At 41.5% G+C, this 13,914-nt stretch overlaps 1 protein-coding gene across 1 annotated transcript; it reads right to left on the reverse strand.

Moving 5' to 3' along the window:
• Positions 1-306: 306 nt before the first annotated feature.
• Positions 307-13,710, reverse strand: GSTO1 (glutathione S-transferase omega 1). Its single transcript, XM_017851750.1, has 6 exons — positions 13,430-13,710; positions 13,122-13,230; positions 8,238-8,460; positions 4,667-4,765; positions 1,569-1,675; positions 307-516 (listed from the first exon to the last, which is right to left on the reverse strand). The coding sequence occupies exons 1-6, from the start codon at positions 13,461-13,463 to the stop codon at positions 363-365; spliced, it is 726 nt and encodes a 241-aa protein (XP_017707239.1). The 5' UTR covers positions 13,464-13,710; the 3' UTR covers positions 307-362.
• Positions 13,711-13,914: the final 204 nt, after the last annotated feature.

The following is a 13,914-nucleotide window of genomic DNA, read 5'->3' on the forward strand; positions in this document are numbered from 1 at the left end:
GGCGGAGGTTGCGGTGAGCCGAGATGGGGCCATTGCACTCCAGCCTGGTCAACAAGAGTGAAACTCCGTCTCAAAAAAAAAAAAAAAAGATTGAAGTCCAAATTTTGCTGAAGATGATAATTTGGGGCTTTTCAGCATGGACTATGGTAGAACCCTCAGAGTCATTTTAGGATGCTGAGATAGGAAATGCATTTTCATTTCTGTAGTGGGGCCTTAAGGAGACCCCATCGTTAGGCTGTCGATATCACATCAGAGAATATGATCCCATGCAACCTGAACCCTTGGTAAAATAAAAGCATGCTGTTATTCATATTAGTGAAGGAAAACATCAGACATAGCTTTATTGCTGACTTCTGCCCCCTTCAGAGCCCATAGTCACAGGCCTCAGGGCTGTTCTGTACGTAAAGCTCTAGGAAACCTTGCCAGTCCTTCTCACTGATGAGCAGGGCTGAGACTGTGGGATCTTTCTTCATGGCTGCCATCCACAGTTTAAGTTTTGGAGTGTGGTCTACACATCTGTGGGAAGAGGAAAAAATGAAAGGTGTGAGCTAGGTCAACTAGGATGACATCACAGAGTCTCCCATATGTCATTATTACTCTACAGTTTCATTTATTTCCCTTAAATATTTCATTAAAAATATTTAAAAATGCATGTAATAGAATATTCAATTTGAAAGACATTATAGAGGTTCCTTTTTTACCCAAGAGGAATGAGACTAGTGAAGCAACTTGTTAATGTGAGAACTTGCCCAAAGAGAGAAACTGACAATTTATTAAAATGAGAACAGGGAATACAATCAGGAATGTTCTGTGTTAATTATTCTACACCCAGATTATGACCAAAACTAACCCTGAATAGCTCTAATGTCCAAGAAGCGGGAGTAAGGCAAGGTGGCTGCCAAACTCAAAACAGAATTTGGAAAATAATGTGGAAATCTTACTGGTAAATGGGAGGTAACACTGGTCATACAATCAGGTAACAACATCCTTATAAAAATTTACAACCTTACAGATTTTTTTTTTTTTTTTTGGATACAGAGTGTTGCTCTTGCCCAGGCTGGAGTTCAGTGACATGATCTCGGCTCACTGCAACCGCCTCCCAGGTTCAAGTGATTCTCCTGCCTCAGCCTCCCGAGTAGCTGAGATTACAGGTGTGCACCACAATGCCCAGCTAATTTTTGTATTTTAGTAGAGATGGGGTTTCACCAGATTGGCCAGGCTGATCTCCAACTCCTGACCTCAGATGATCCACCCACCTCGGCCTCCCAAAGTGCTGGGCTTATAGGCATAAGCCACCGTACCCTTCCCCTTATGGATTTGTAATCAGGAAGGAAGGAGTAAATTTTAAAGCACTTTACTACATGTCACAGAAATCCCTGCCCCCTCCCAGTGATGGAGAGTAGTTAGTGTAGGTATATGACATGCCCTGGATAGTCCAAGAGTCCCGTCTGCTTGTTCTCATTCAGACCAGTTGTATTAAATATTTTAACTTCTGTTAAAAAGAAAGGTCAATATATACTATGCCAGCTGTCATCCTAAATTATGCACAAAATATTCAAATATCTTACTCATGTAACGTCATTGCTTCCAGCCGTTCAAACCAGGGCCAGATGAGATAATCAATCATAGAGATAGAATTGCCACCAAAGAACGTCGTCTTCTTATTAGTCAGAACCTGAACATTAAACAGCATAAAAGTATTTATTATTTGTGCATGTAGTAAGACTCACTAGAAAGGCTGAAGGGAAATTCAGTAGAGCAGGTGAGAGAAGCAGTTTTTACTCCGATGTATCCAAGTTGGGTTTTTGTCTGTTTGATCAAAAAACTTAATTAAGCTTTAGAATCTGTTGGTCTGGGATGAAGCAAAACAATCGCAACATAAACTGGAAAACTGAAAAATAAAACAAGTCACAGAGTACAACATATCTGTAATACAAAGGACTGGTATTCAGAACATAGAAAGGATTCCTGGGAATCAGTAAGAAAAATGGCAAATAACCCATTAGAAAAATGAGCAAGACTTGATCTTCACAAAAGATGATGTCCAAATGACCAATTATCATTTGGAAAGGTGTTCAACTGCATTAGTCATTAGGGAAATGCAAATTAAAACCAAAATACAGTAACACTATACATCCATGAGAATGCCTAAAATGAACAAAATGAAGTTGGCAAGGGTATGGAACCACTGTCATAGAGGTGTAAATTGGTACAACCATGTTTTAAGAGTATGCATACTCTTATCACCGAGCAATTCTACTTGGAAATGGAACACATTTTCACCAAAAGATATGTATGTGAATGTTCACTGCAGCACTATTTGTAATAGCCCAAATGTGAAAATGCTTATTATCAAGAGTAGAATGGGTAAACTATAATACACTATACTTTGGAACACTGTATAAAGAATAGGAAAGAACTACAGCATAGATGAACCCACAAACCTAATATTGAATGAAAGCAGGCAGACCCAAAAAGATGCACATTATATGAGTTCATTTGCATAAACTACAAAAAAGCCCAAACTAATATTTTGTTAGTTGATATGACTGCTGGTTCCATGACTGTGTTCACTTTGTGAAAATGTGTATGTTCTTATGCTTTGGGTACTTCCCTGTGTCAAAAATTAAAAATATTAACTTTTCAATATAAAATGCACAGTCTGCAGCTTATGATGGTTGAGTTTAAATTCTTTTCAACTTTACAATGGTGAAAAAGCAAGCATTCAGTAGAAACTGTACTTTGAACTTTGAATTTTGCTCTTTTCCTGGGCTATCGATTTGCAGTATGATACTCTTGATGCTGGGCAGCCACACCATCAGGAGAGTAAACAACCAATGCTCTAATGTGTGTTGTGTTGCCAACGTCTTTTGGATATGGATATTCAATAAATTATATGAAATATTCAACACTTTATAAATAGGTTTTATGTTTGATGATTTTGCCTAATTGCAGGCTAACAGAAGTTTTCTGAGCACATTTAAAGCAGGCGAGGCTAAGCTATGATGCTCTGTAGGTTGGGTTTATTAAATGCATTTTCCACTTAACGATATTTTCAACTTACGATGGGTTTATTGGATGTAACCCCATTGTAAGTGCAAAAGCATTTGTACTTAAAATATACTGGAAATAGATTGGATTAACTACTAAACAGATGACAATCATTTGAAAACCAAACACAAATTGTATGTTCCTGAAATTTTAAGAAGGCGAATTGGTTACAGGGTTTGCCAAAGGGGGTGATTGAGAATATTATCTGACTATTTAAACCAACACCAAACTAATTTGTCCTTTATAAATAACCTCCATAGTTTTTTTCAATGCATAATATGCATTTTAGATTGCTTATATCTACCGATTGTGTTCTGTCTACTACTAAACTAATTATCTGAAGAATATGGACTGCATCGTACTTTCCAGCTCCCACACTGTTCAGCAGAAAAATATAAAGTACCAACATTGATTCCAGAAGAAATGTAAAACCGAAAAACCAGTTACCATTAAAGAAATCAAACTAGTAATGAAAAATCTACCCCTGTTAACACAGACACCAGGCTCAAATGTTTTAAAGAAACACTAGTCCCTACCAAATGGTTTCAGAGATTAGAAAAACAGCTTAGTTACCCAACTCATTTTATGAGGTCAGAATATCCTTGATACCAAAAGCCAATAATGATACTATAAGAATAGAAAATTATAGGCCAATCTCATTTATGAACACACATACAAAACTCATTTATTAGCTAATTCTACAGTACATATAAAAATCCATAGAGAACAAGTAGGTTTTATCTTAGGAATGCTAGGATGGTTAAACATTAAAAAAAAAAAAATCTGTCAGTAGCACCATATTCACCAGATTAATAGGAAAAAATTCTATGAACATTTCAATAGATGTAAAAGATGCAGAAAAGCATTCAATAAAATTCAACATTTATGACTTTTAAAAAATTAGCAAACTAGTAATAGAACTTTATAATGAAAAAAAAGGTTTCTGAAAAACCTACAGCAAACGTCATATTACTGATAAGATGTTAAATGCATTCCCATAAAAGACGGGAACTATATCTTCTGTCAGCAAAAACTTCAGGCTTAGCATGAATGAAATATCTCAAGGCTAAGAGACAGACTCCAAGGCCCAAATGTCAGCTTTCCCCAAAAGAAGGTAAAATACATCTGGGCTTCCCTCAAGTGTCTGTACTGTTCATTGCAAACTTTTTCTGGTGGGAAATATTTAGTATGTAATACTAAGTGGACACAGGACACAGAAAAGAAAGCAGAACACAGAATGATATCTATGCTCTGATTAGAGCTACATTAATTTTTTAAAAATATATGGACAAGGACTGCAAACAAGCATGGAAAACTGGATACATAAAAGCTTGTGGAAATGTGGGGACAATTTCCTTTTTCCTTGTTACTTTAGTGTTAACACAGCAGAATATTTTAAAGCAAGCCCATGACAAAGTATTTTTAGGTGTTTTGATTTATATCTTAAGCAGAACAGCTTTCTGCTTTATAACAGCAGTCTGTTAAATGTTTAGGGGAATTTTCCTAATTGCCATAAAGTGACTTGGGAAGTGGGAATATGAAGAAAAGAATAGGAGGAAAAGGAGGGTAGATATAGTTATCGTTTACTCTGATGGTAGCTAGGAGAAATAATTACCTCCTCTAGCTTGGTAAATTCTTTACGAAATTCTTCTTTTAGGCCAGCATGGTCTTCTTTATTTTGGCTTCTAATAAAGCTTCCTAGCAAGGATGGCACCTAGAAAGAGAATAATTTCTCAGTTTATCAGTTTACGGCTAACTATATCGGCCCCCTCACATAAAAACATGATAGAACCCTCATAGTCCTGGTGTCACGGTGTTCCAGAAACATCAAGGGTGCACCAAGTTCCTGTGCTCGCAGAGGTAATGGACTGGTCTTAGGAACAGTTTTGTGGCCTAAAATGCTGGGTTGGTCAGGATTTTAGCAATTATAAATAACAGAACCTACTTTGGCACGTTTAAGAAACAACTTTCTTTCCTTTTTTTTTTGAAATGGAGTCATGCTCTGTCACCCAGGCTGGAATGCAGTGGCACGATCTCAGCTCACTGCAACCTCCACCACGCAGGCTCAAGTAATTCTCCTGTCTCTGCCTCCTTAGTAGCTGAGATTATGGGCATGTGCCACTACGCCCGGCTAATTTTTGTGTGGTTTTTTTTTTTTTTTTTTTTGAGGAGGAGTCTCGCTCTGTCGCCCAGGCTGGAGTGCAGTGGCGTGATCTCGGCTCACTGCAAGCTTCGCCTCCTGGGTTCCCGCCATTCTCCCGCCTCAGCCTCCCGAGTAGCTGGGACTACAGACGCCTGCCACCTCACCCGGCTAGTTTTTTGTATTTTAGTAGAGACGGGGTTTCACCGTGTTAGCCAGGAGGGTCTCGATCTCCTGACCTCGTGATCCACCCGCCTCGGCCTCCCAAAGTGCTGGGATTACAGGCTTGAGCCACCGCGCCCGGCCATTTTTGTGTTTTTAGTACAGCGGATAGGGATTCACCATACTGACCAGGCTGGTCTCGAATTCCTGACCTCAGGTGATCCGTCTGCCTCAGCCTCCCAAAGTGTTGGGATTACAGGTTTGAGCCACCACGCCCGGCCAACACAACTTTCTTTAAAGGAGACTGAGTGGCTCATAGAATTATTGGGAGGCTGAACAAACAGCCTTGGAATTAAGACAGAACATCCCAAATTCATGCTGAGAACTGGCCTCATGGGAAGCGCCCACAGATGCTAGTGCAAGCTGAGCATTAGATGCTTCAGTTTGTGCGGCTGCCAGAAAGTAGAGTCTGAGATAACCGCTAACGCCACTGGCACTGATGCCATTTCTACTCGAGAATTTTATTTTGTAACCCACACTGCTGAAACCCAGAAGCTCTGCTGCCACTCTCACCAGCAGAACCAGTGGAGAGCTGAATATCTTAAACAGATATCCCACCGAGTCTGTTTCCTCACCTTGCTCGTTTCTGAATTGAACTCTCTTGTGTGTGTCTGACAGGAAAAGCCTAGGTCACAAAACTTGGCCCCAACTGCAAAGAGCTAGGGTAGAGAATTTTTCTGATTTCTTTGTTGGGGAGGACGCCAGGAGACTGTCCAAAAGTGACTGACTACCTAAAGACTTGACGGGTGTAGCATCAGATGCTTTAATGCTAATTATGGTGTTTATGTGTTTTAATACTTTGGTCTTCAGTATCATTTCATTGCAAGATGCAGAAGTCCACTCATCCTAGTTTAAGTAAACAGGCACTTGTAAAAATACAGAATCCCATGAAATCCCATCCACATCAGTTCAGCCTGCCTTCACTGGGACTGAAAGCTTTCAGGCAGCCCTTTCATCCACATTTCCATCTGGGTCTACCTGGTCTTTCATCTGTTTTTGCTTACATTTCTGCTCCATATTACTTTCCATACTTCAGTCCCTTTGCAATGCTTTAAATTTTTGCTCTTCTAAAAAATTATTTCTTAAGTGGCTTTGGTTTTCCTAGCCTCTCATGTTATATTTGAGCCCCAATGCTTAGTTGTCTTTACTGTCCTAACCTTTACTGTCTTAGTCTCTGTGTCTCATTTCCAGGTTCCCAGGAGAGAAGATGACTGGCCCAGGTGTGGGGGTGGGGTACGTTTCTGTTCTGATGGGCTGTGGCCAGGAGAGCAGGGTCATATGTACATAAGGCCACCTCTCCTTTAAAAGCAAGTGGGGAAGTAAAGGTGGGCATCTTCAGCATTACTTCTAAAGCTCATTTTCTTACTAGATAGTACAATGAATCTCTTGTGACTACTTTTTAAAATAGTAGCTTTATGTATGAAAGTAAAACTTCATGCCTAAAAGCTTTACTTTTAAAGCTCATTTTCTCTGACGTGTCCTACAAGTCCTTTCACGATCCAGTTCCTGTTTATCTCTCCAAAGTTACCCATTTTATCTCTTCTCCTGATACTTTATATTCCAGCCATACTAAAAAAAGTTTTCTAGAACTGGCACCAGACCAAAGAGATTTTTCTTAAAGAACCACTTAGGCTTATTTTTTTTGGTTGATATTGATGACTTCGTGTCTTGAAGCTGCATGCCTTTAACTTGTTACTACTTTGTAAAACTCTCCAACATCTTTCTTGAAAATGTCATGTTCCCTTTCATTATCTTTCACAGCAGCCACCTCTACTATTCTTTCACCCTCATCTAACTAAGCAGGTGACTCACTCTTCCTTTCCCGTTGGCTTCCCTTCATAATGTCTCCTAAAACAGATTGTTTTCCCTATAACTCTCTCTTAGGGCATTTCTTTAACCATCTTTTTCTCTAAAGATAATCCTTTATACATTGACCATACTACCAAGGTGACAATATTATAGGCATATAATCAGACATGCTATTCTTGGTGTCTAAACACACATCTGTTAGTTATTTCTTTGTTAATATTGTTTGTGCTAATCCACAATGTTGATGCTAAATAAGGTACAAACAGTTCTCCAGGAATGCCATTTATTCCGTCATCTGAGTAGCTGCTCGCTGCTTGATGCTATGGCTATAAGGACAAGAACTAAGTAGTTACTGTGTGTCAGACTCTGCTCTAGGTGTTTGATATTAACTGATTTTTATCTTATGAGGTGGGAACAATTACTATACCCATTTTACCAATGATGAACGGAGAGGCAAAGTAATAAGTAACTTGCTCAGAGTCACAAGAAAGTAGCAGAGCCAGTCACAAAACTAGGCAGAGAACTAACAGTGATCAAAACACAGCCCTCACCCTCAAGGAGCTCACAACCCCAGTGCAGTACATAGGCAAGAAGACAGGCAAAAGTTCACACAGATGGGAACTCAGAAGCTAGAGCACTAACCAGCCTGACAAGCTCCTGAAAGGCAGCAGTGTCTGAACAGACATGTGAAAAATGATGTGGAGATAACCAGGCACGGTGAGAAGTGGGAAGAATCTGACAGCAAGAATTGAGAGAGAAAGGGGCGAATTTGGGAATTCTGAGAAAAGTTTAGTATGGCTGGCATATATAAAGTGTCAGGAGAAGAGTGAAAAGGGATAATTTTGGAGGTAAACAGGAACTGGATCGTGAAAGGACTTGCAGGACACTCAGAGCTGACAAGTATATTCCTGTTTTGTTTTTCTCTCCCAAATCACTGAACTATAAATGGCAGCACAGATTTCGCTTTAAAAAAACAGGTTTTTCAAATAGGAGCTGAAATTTCTTATGCACAAACCTTAGAAAACAACTCTAAGATCATCTTCTGGCAAGCTTTCTCATAGGGGTCATCCGGCAACAGCTTCTTCCCTGGGTATGCTTCATCCAGGTACTCACAGGTGATGGGAGACTCATAGATCAGCTGACCCTGACTGTTTTCCAGAACTGGCACCAGACCAAAGGGATTTTTCTTAAAGAACCACTCAGGCTTATTTTTCAGGTTGATATTGATGACTTCATGCCTGAAAGACACATAGGAGACTATGAAGAGAGGGAAACAACTTTTGTGCTTTTGGATAAATCCTCTTTGCCATCCACTTAGCTGATCAAGCCCCAAATTTAGGAGTCTGCCTAGATGCCTTCCATTCTAGTTTTTTATTTTATGAATTTGACTACTTTTGATATACCTTTTAAGTACAATCATGCAGTATTTGTCTTTCTGTGGCTTATTTTACTTAGCATAATGTCTGCAAGGTCCATCCATGTTGTCACGTATTGCAGAATTTCCTTCCTTTTTAGGTGGAATAGCATTACCACATTTTCTTTATCCATTCATCTGCTGATGGACATTGACATTATGCTGTTATGAACAGTGCTGCAGTCTACATGAGAGTGCTAATATCTCTTTGAGAATTTGATTTCATTTCATTTGGGTATATACCCAGTAGTGAGATTGCTGAATCATATAGTAGTTCTATTTTTAATTTTTTGAAGAACATCTATACTGTTTTCCATAGCAGCTGTACCATTTTACATTCCCGCCAACAGTGCGAACGGTGTGCAAGCGTTCTGATTTCTACGCATCCTTGCTAATACTTTTTGTCTTTTTTAATTATAGTCATCTTGACAAGTGTGAGGTTATTATGTGATTTTGATTTGCATTTTCCTGATGATTAGTGATAAGCACTTTTTCATATATGTGTTGCCCATTTTTATGTCCTCTGAAGAAATGTCTATTTTTTTAATTTTTAATTTTTTTTTTTACACTCTGTCTCCCAGGCTGGAGTGCAGTGGCTTGATCACAGCTCACTGCAGCCTCGACCTCCTGTGCTAAAGCGATCCTCTTACCTCCCGAGTAGTTGGGACCACAGGCATGCACCACCACGCCCAGCTAATTTTTTTGTAGAGACAGGATCCTGCCATGTTGCCAAGGCTGGTCTTGAACTCCTGGGCTCAAGTGATCTGCCTGCCTTGGGGTTTTGGTGTGAGCTACCATGCCCAGCCTGAGAAATGTCTATTTAAGATCTTAGCCCATGTTAGATTCAGGTTTTTTCATTGCTGAGTTGTAGAGATTCCTTATGTATTTTGGAGATTAACCCCTTACCAGATATGTGGTTTGCAAGTACTTTCTCCTATTCCATAGGTTGCCTTTTTGCTCTGTTAATCATTTCCTTTGCTGTGTGGAAGCTTTTTTGTTTGATGTAGTCCCATGTGTTTATTTTTGGTTTTGTTGCCCGGTCTTTGGTGTCATGTCCAGGAAATCATTGCCAAGGCCAGTGTCATGAAGCTTTTCCCCTATGTTTCTTCTACACATTGGCCTTTTTTATATTCCTTGAATTTGCCAAATGTGTTTCCACCTTAGAGTCTTTGCACCTGATGGTCCTCTGCCTCCTCTGCCTGCCTTTTCCTAGGTCTTCCCAGGTCAAACACACATCCCCAGGCCCTCCCTGACCACAGCTCTGAAGTTGCTGAGCAGCTTCTATTACATGATTATCATGTTTTACTTTCTTCATTGAACGGATAACATGTATCTGAAATTACTTTGCTCACTTATTTACAAGTTTATTAAGTTATCTTCCTAGAATGCAAGCTGCACGAAAGGTGGGATCTTGTGTGTCTGTTCATAGTAATAAACAAACATGTAAATGAGCAAAATGCTAAATAGATATAAATACTCTGAAGAAAATAAAAAGTTTCAGATAAGGACTCAGTAAATATTTTTGTTTTGAAATATTTCATATGAATGAATGAATATATCAGTGGAAATGCTTCAAAATTGTCAGTAAGATACTCCATTTATGGCTAAGAGGTATCTTAGTTATAAATTATATGAGGCAACTCATTGAATTGTGTCCACTACCCACTATATGAAAACCAACATAAAATTCAATTTATTTTGCTAATTTGAGTAAAAAGTTTCTTGGTTTTTACAAAGATATTAAAGAATCCTTAAAATCCACCCACAAGGTCAGGTGTGGTAGCTCAATCTGTAATCCCAGAACTTTCGGAGGCTGAAGTGGGCGGATTGCTTAAACCCGGGAGTTCAAGACCAGCCTGGGCAACATGGTGAAACCCTATCTCTACAAAAACTATAAAAATTAGCCAAGTGTGGTGGCACTCACCTGTAATCCCAGCTACTCAGGATGCTGAGGTGAGAAGACTGCTTGAGGCCTGGAGGCAGAGGTTGCAGTGAGCCATGATTGCACCACTGCATTCTAGCCTGGGTGACAGGGTGAGACCCTGTCTCGAAAAAAAAAAAAAAAAAACCAACAATCCACCCACAAAATAAGCTTTCAGATTAAATCTCCATGCACTGATTTTTTAAAAAAAAATGTTGTCTAAGTAAATCGTACAAAGTAAACCAAAAAGGAAGAAAACAGGTGAAGTCCAGGATATAGTCAGATTGTATTTAGGTCTCTCTTGTATGTTGCCTGAGACGGTAGAGGAACTTAGAGAAAAGAGCCAGGTCTATATGATCATCAAGGCTGAATAAATGTTCAACAGAACAAATTGCTGAAAAAAATAGACACCAATACCTTTTGTTTTCTATTTTCCCATCCACAGCTGTAGCTAGAACAGCGTTTCATTTAAGGATTTAAATACATAATCCCCCATGGAAACAAAGGAACATCCAATTTGAACATGAGCACAGGTGTGTGTATAATTTAAAAGGTTCATGTGCTGACAGAATACTGGACACTTAGGTACCAGCCATTGCAAAAAAAAAAAAAAAAAAATGGCCCTTGCCAAGGAATTATCAACATTTTGAACTATGAAAACAAACAAAAACCTTTTGTTACTATGAAAACAAAAGGCAGATCCTGGGCTTTTGTTCTAAAAAAAAAAAAAAAAAAAGTATCGGCCAGATGCGCGGTGGGCTCAAGGCCTGTAATCCCAGCACTTTGGGAGCCGAGAACGTGGCGGATCACAGAGGTCAGGAGATCCGAGGACCCCATCCTTAGCTTAACACGGTGGAAACCCCCAGCTTATAAAAAAATACAAAAAACATAGCCGGAGCAGAGATGGGCGGGCGCCTGTAGATCCCCAGCTACTCGGGAGGCTGGGGAGGCGACAGAATGGCCTAAACCACGGGAGGACGGAGCTGAGGAGCTGAGATCCGGCCACTGCACTCCAGCCTGGGCGACAGAGCCCGAGACTCCGTCTTCAAAAAAAAAAAAAAAAAAGTATCTCGGAACACACATGCATTTTGGTAACCTGGCATCGTGAGCCAGCAAGTCTATACACCTGCCACAGCAAGGTGGAAGATGCATCTTTTAGAGAAAACCATGCTTTGTTAAGTCATACCATGTGGTTAGAATCTAGTACTTTCCCAGTAAAAGCCTCCTAGGGGCTCAAGCTTAAAACTGGTCTATTAATGTAATAGACCTTTGTTGTTTGCACTGCCTGGAAGCTGTTAACTACCTTCTTCCTCCCTTCTACCCACACTATTATGGGAAGATAGTTCCAATGTTCGATCTGCCCCAGTAAATAAGGTAGGATTGTTTCAGACTAAAGGTCCAGGGTGAAGCACATAATCCAGGACTTTGTGCCTCTGAATCCAGCTGTGTCATGCTCCTGGACTTTTCAATTAAATGAGTACCAAAAAAGGTCTTTTTCAATTTCGATTAAATTAGATTTCTCTTAGTACAATAAAAGAGTTCTATTACAGCAAATATGACAGTGTTTTTGATAAACATTACTAAATAGTAAGTATTCTATGTGTTCAGAATCATCTCATCCAAATGAGAGGCATTGCTTAGTGAAGTAATGACGAATCCCCTTCAAATGTATTTTTTAAATGCATTTTACCTTTCTTTTAGGGAAAATAATTGCCGACTCCTAAAGATTCTCCCCTTAGAAAAGTAAAATTAGTTCACAAACACTGAACACACAGAACATTTTTTAAGAATGGGGTTTTTTTTTTAAACTTCCACAGAGCCTTCCACACCACAGGTATCTAATAAATGTCTAATCAATAGACATTCAGAGGTCATGGGAAAGGAAGTGGTTCCATTGGATACTTGGTGTCAGAGAAAAGCCAAGTGACTGTTGCACATGTCCTGTGGATAGCCCGTAAGTCAAAAACTACGCTAGTTTCAAAACAGGCTCTGCAGAAGGATGAGCTAGACAGACACTTCCCTCTGACTCAACCAACAGCCCAATCCACAGGAATATGTGCAGTAAACTCAGCACTACTCTAGGAAGGTCAGGGTCTAAACTCTGCTGTACTGGGGTAAATTACTATTCTAGGAGGGAACAATACATTCAGAATAACAACTAACAGTTAAACTGGAATAAGAATGGGGAATCACAGTAGGGCGAAAGCAAAAGGGCTCTGGACCAGGAATTTGCGACCTACCAAAGCTGAAAGAGCTGCTGCCGGTTATTACCCGGGCAAATCACTAACATCACTGGAGCCTCAGCTTTTCTAATCCATTAAATGGTTGGTTAATCTAAATGAGGTGTCCTAGACCTGGAGTCTTGTCCTAGACTGCTGGAATCTGTGGCCTATTTTTCCTAGGGTAAGGGTCTATACCTTGCTGTCTCCCAAAGGGCCGAGAATAATGTGCAGTAAAGGACGCTGGCGGGAGGCGGGTAGAAGGGGGCTGAGACCCCACCCCACCCCGCCGCCTGCAGCAAGGTCCCGGACAGCTCGGGGAGCGTCCCCCGCCTGGGTGCCAACCTGATTCCCTTGGCCTTCAGGACCAGAAGCGTCCTCTCAGCAAACGGGCAGAACCTCATGCTGTAGACGCGGATCGAGCCCTCCGGGACCGGCCCCGGGGGCGCGCTTCCTGCCGGGGAGAAGCGAAGGCGATTACGGCCCAGAGAGGTGTCGAGACCCCCCGTATCCCACGGCCCCCGCGTCCCACTGCAGCTCCGACCCCTTCCCCGCCGGTGGGGCGCTCCCGGGAGGCTGGGCTCCCGGAGCAGCCTCGAACATGCCGCCGGGGGTCGCCGAGATCACCCCTCTTCGCGGCGGGCAGGCCTCACCTTTCCCCAGGCTCCTGGCAGACTCCCCGGACATCGTGGCGCAGCGCAGGCCGAGCTCCTCTGGGGTGCAGGCGATTCAGGAAGTAGGTCGCCCGTCCTTCCCGCCCTCCTTCCCTCCCGCGCTTCCTCCCTGGCTCAAAGGTGCCTGCCCCAGGCGGCCGCCAGCTCCACCCGGTGTGCCTTCCCGGCTTTATGGGATAGCCCTTAAAATAGCTTAAGGGGCTGTGTCAAAGCATCTCGCTGGCCAAGCGATGCACCCACAGGGAGATGCACAAAAGTTCTAAATGCTCAGAGTCATCCCTCCGCCCCCGAACGAAGGGGTCTCCACTCCGCCCTCCATGGGGCTCCACGTCTGACCCTGGCCCTGACCTCCCTCCTGTGGCACTGACCTCGAAGCACCACCCGCTCCGTCCCAAGGCTTCACGACTTCAGAGCCTGTGGCCCGAACTCATGGCTCACTCACCGGTCCAGAGCATTCTCTCCAA

The sequence above is a fragment of the Rhinopithecus bieti genome, unplaced genomic scaffold (genome assembly GCF_001698545.2).
Source record: "Rhinopithecus bieti isolate Rb0 unplaced genomic scaffold, ASM169854v2 scaffold_31787, whole genome shotgun sequence".
In the NCBI taxonomy this organism is placed as follows: domain Eukaryota; kingdom Metazoa; phylum Chordata; class Mammalia; order Primates; family Cercopithecidae; genus Rhinopithecus; species Rhinopithecus bieti.

Bases quoted from the DNA above. Each gene is read 5' to 3' on its own strand.
- GSTO1 (XM_017851750.1), bottom strand. From the start codon at position 13,463: ATGTCCGGGGAGTCTGCCAGGAGCCTGGGGAAAG. The intron at 8,461-13,121 runs GTTGGCACCCAG...TGTGTCTTTCAG, and splicing joins CTGAAGGCCAAGGGAATCAG to GCATGAAGTCATCAATATCA. The intron at 517-1,568 runs GTAAGATATTTG...CTCTTCCCACAG, and splicing joins GAAGCAATGACGTTACATGA to ATGTGTAGACCACACTCCAA.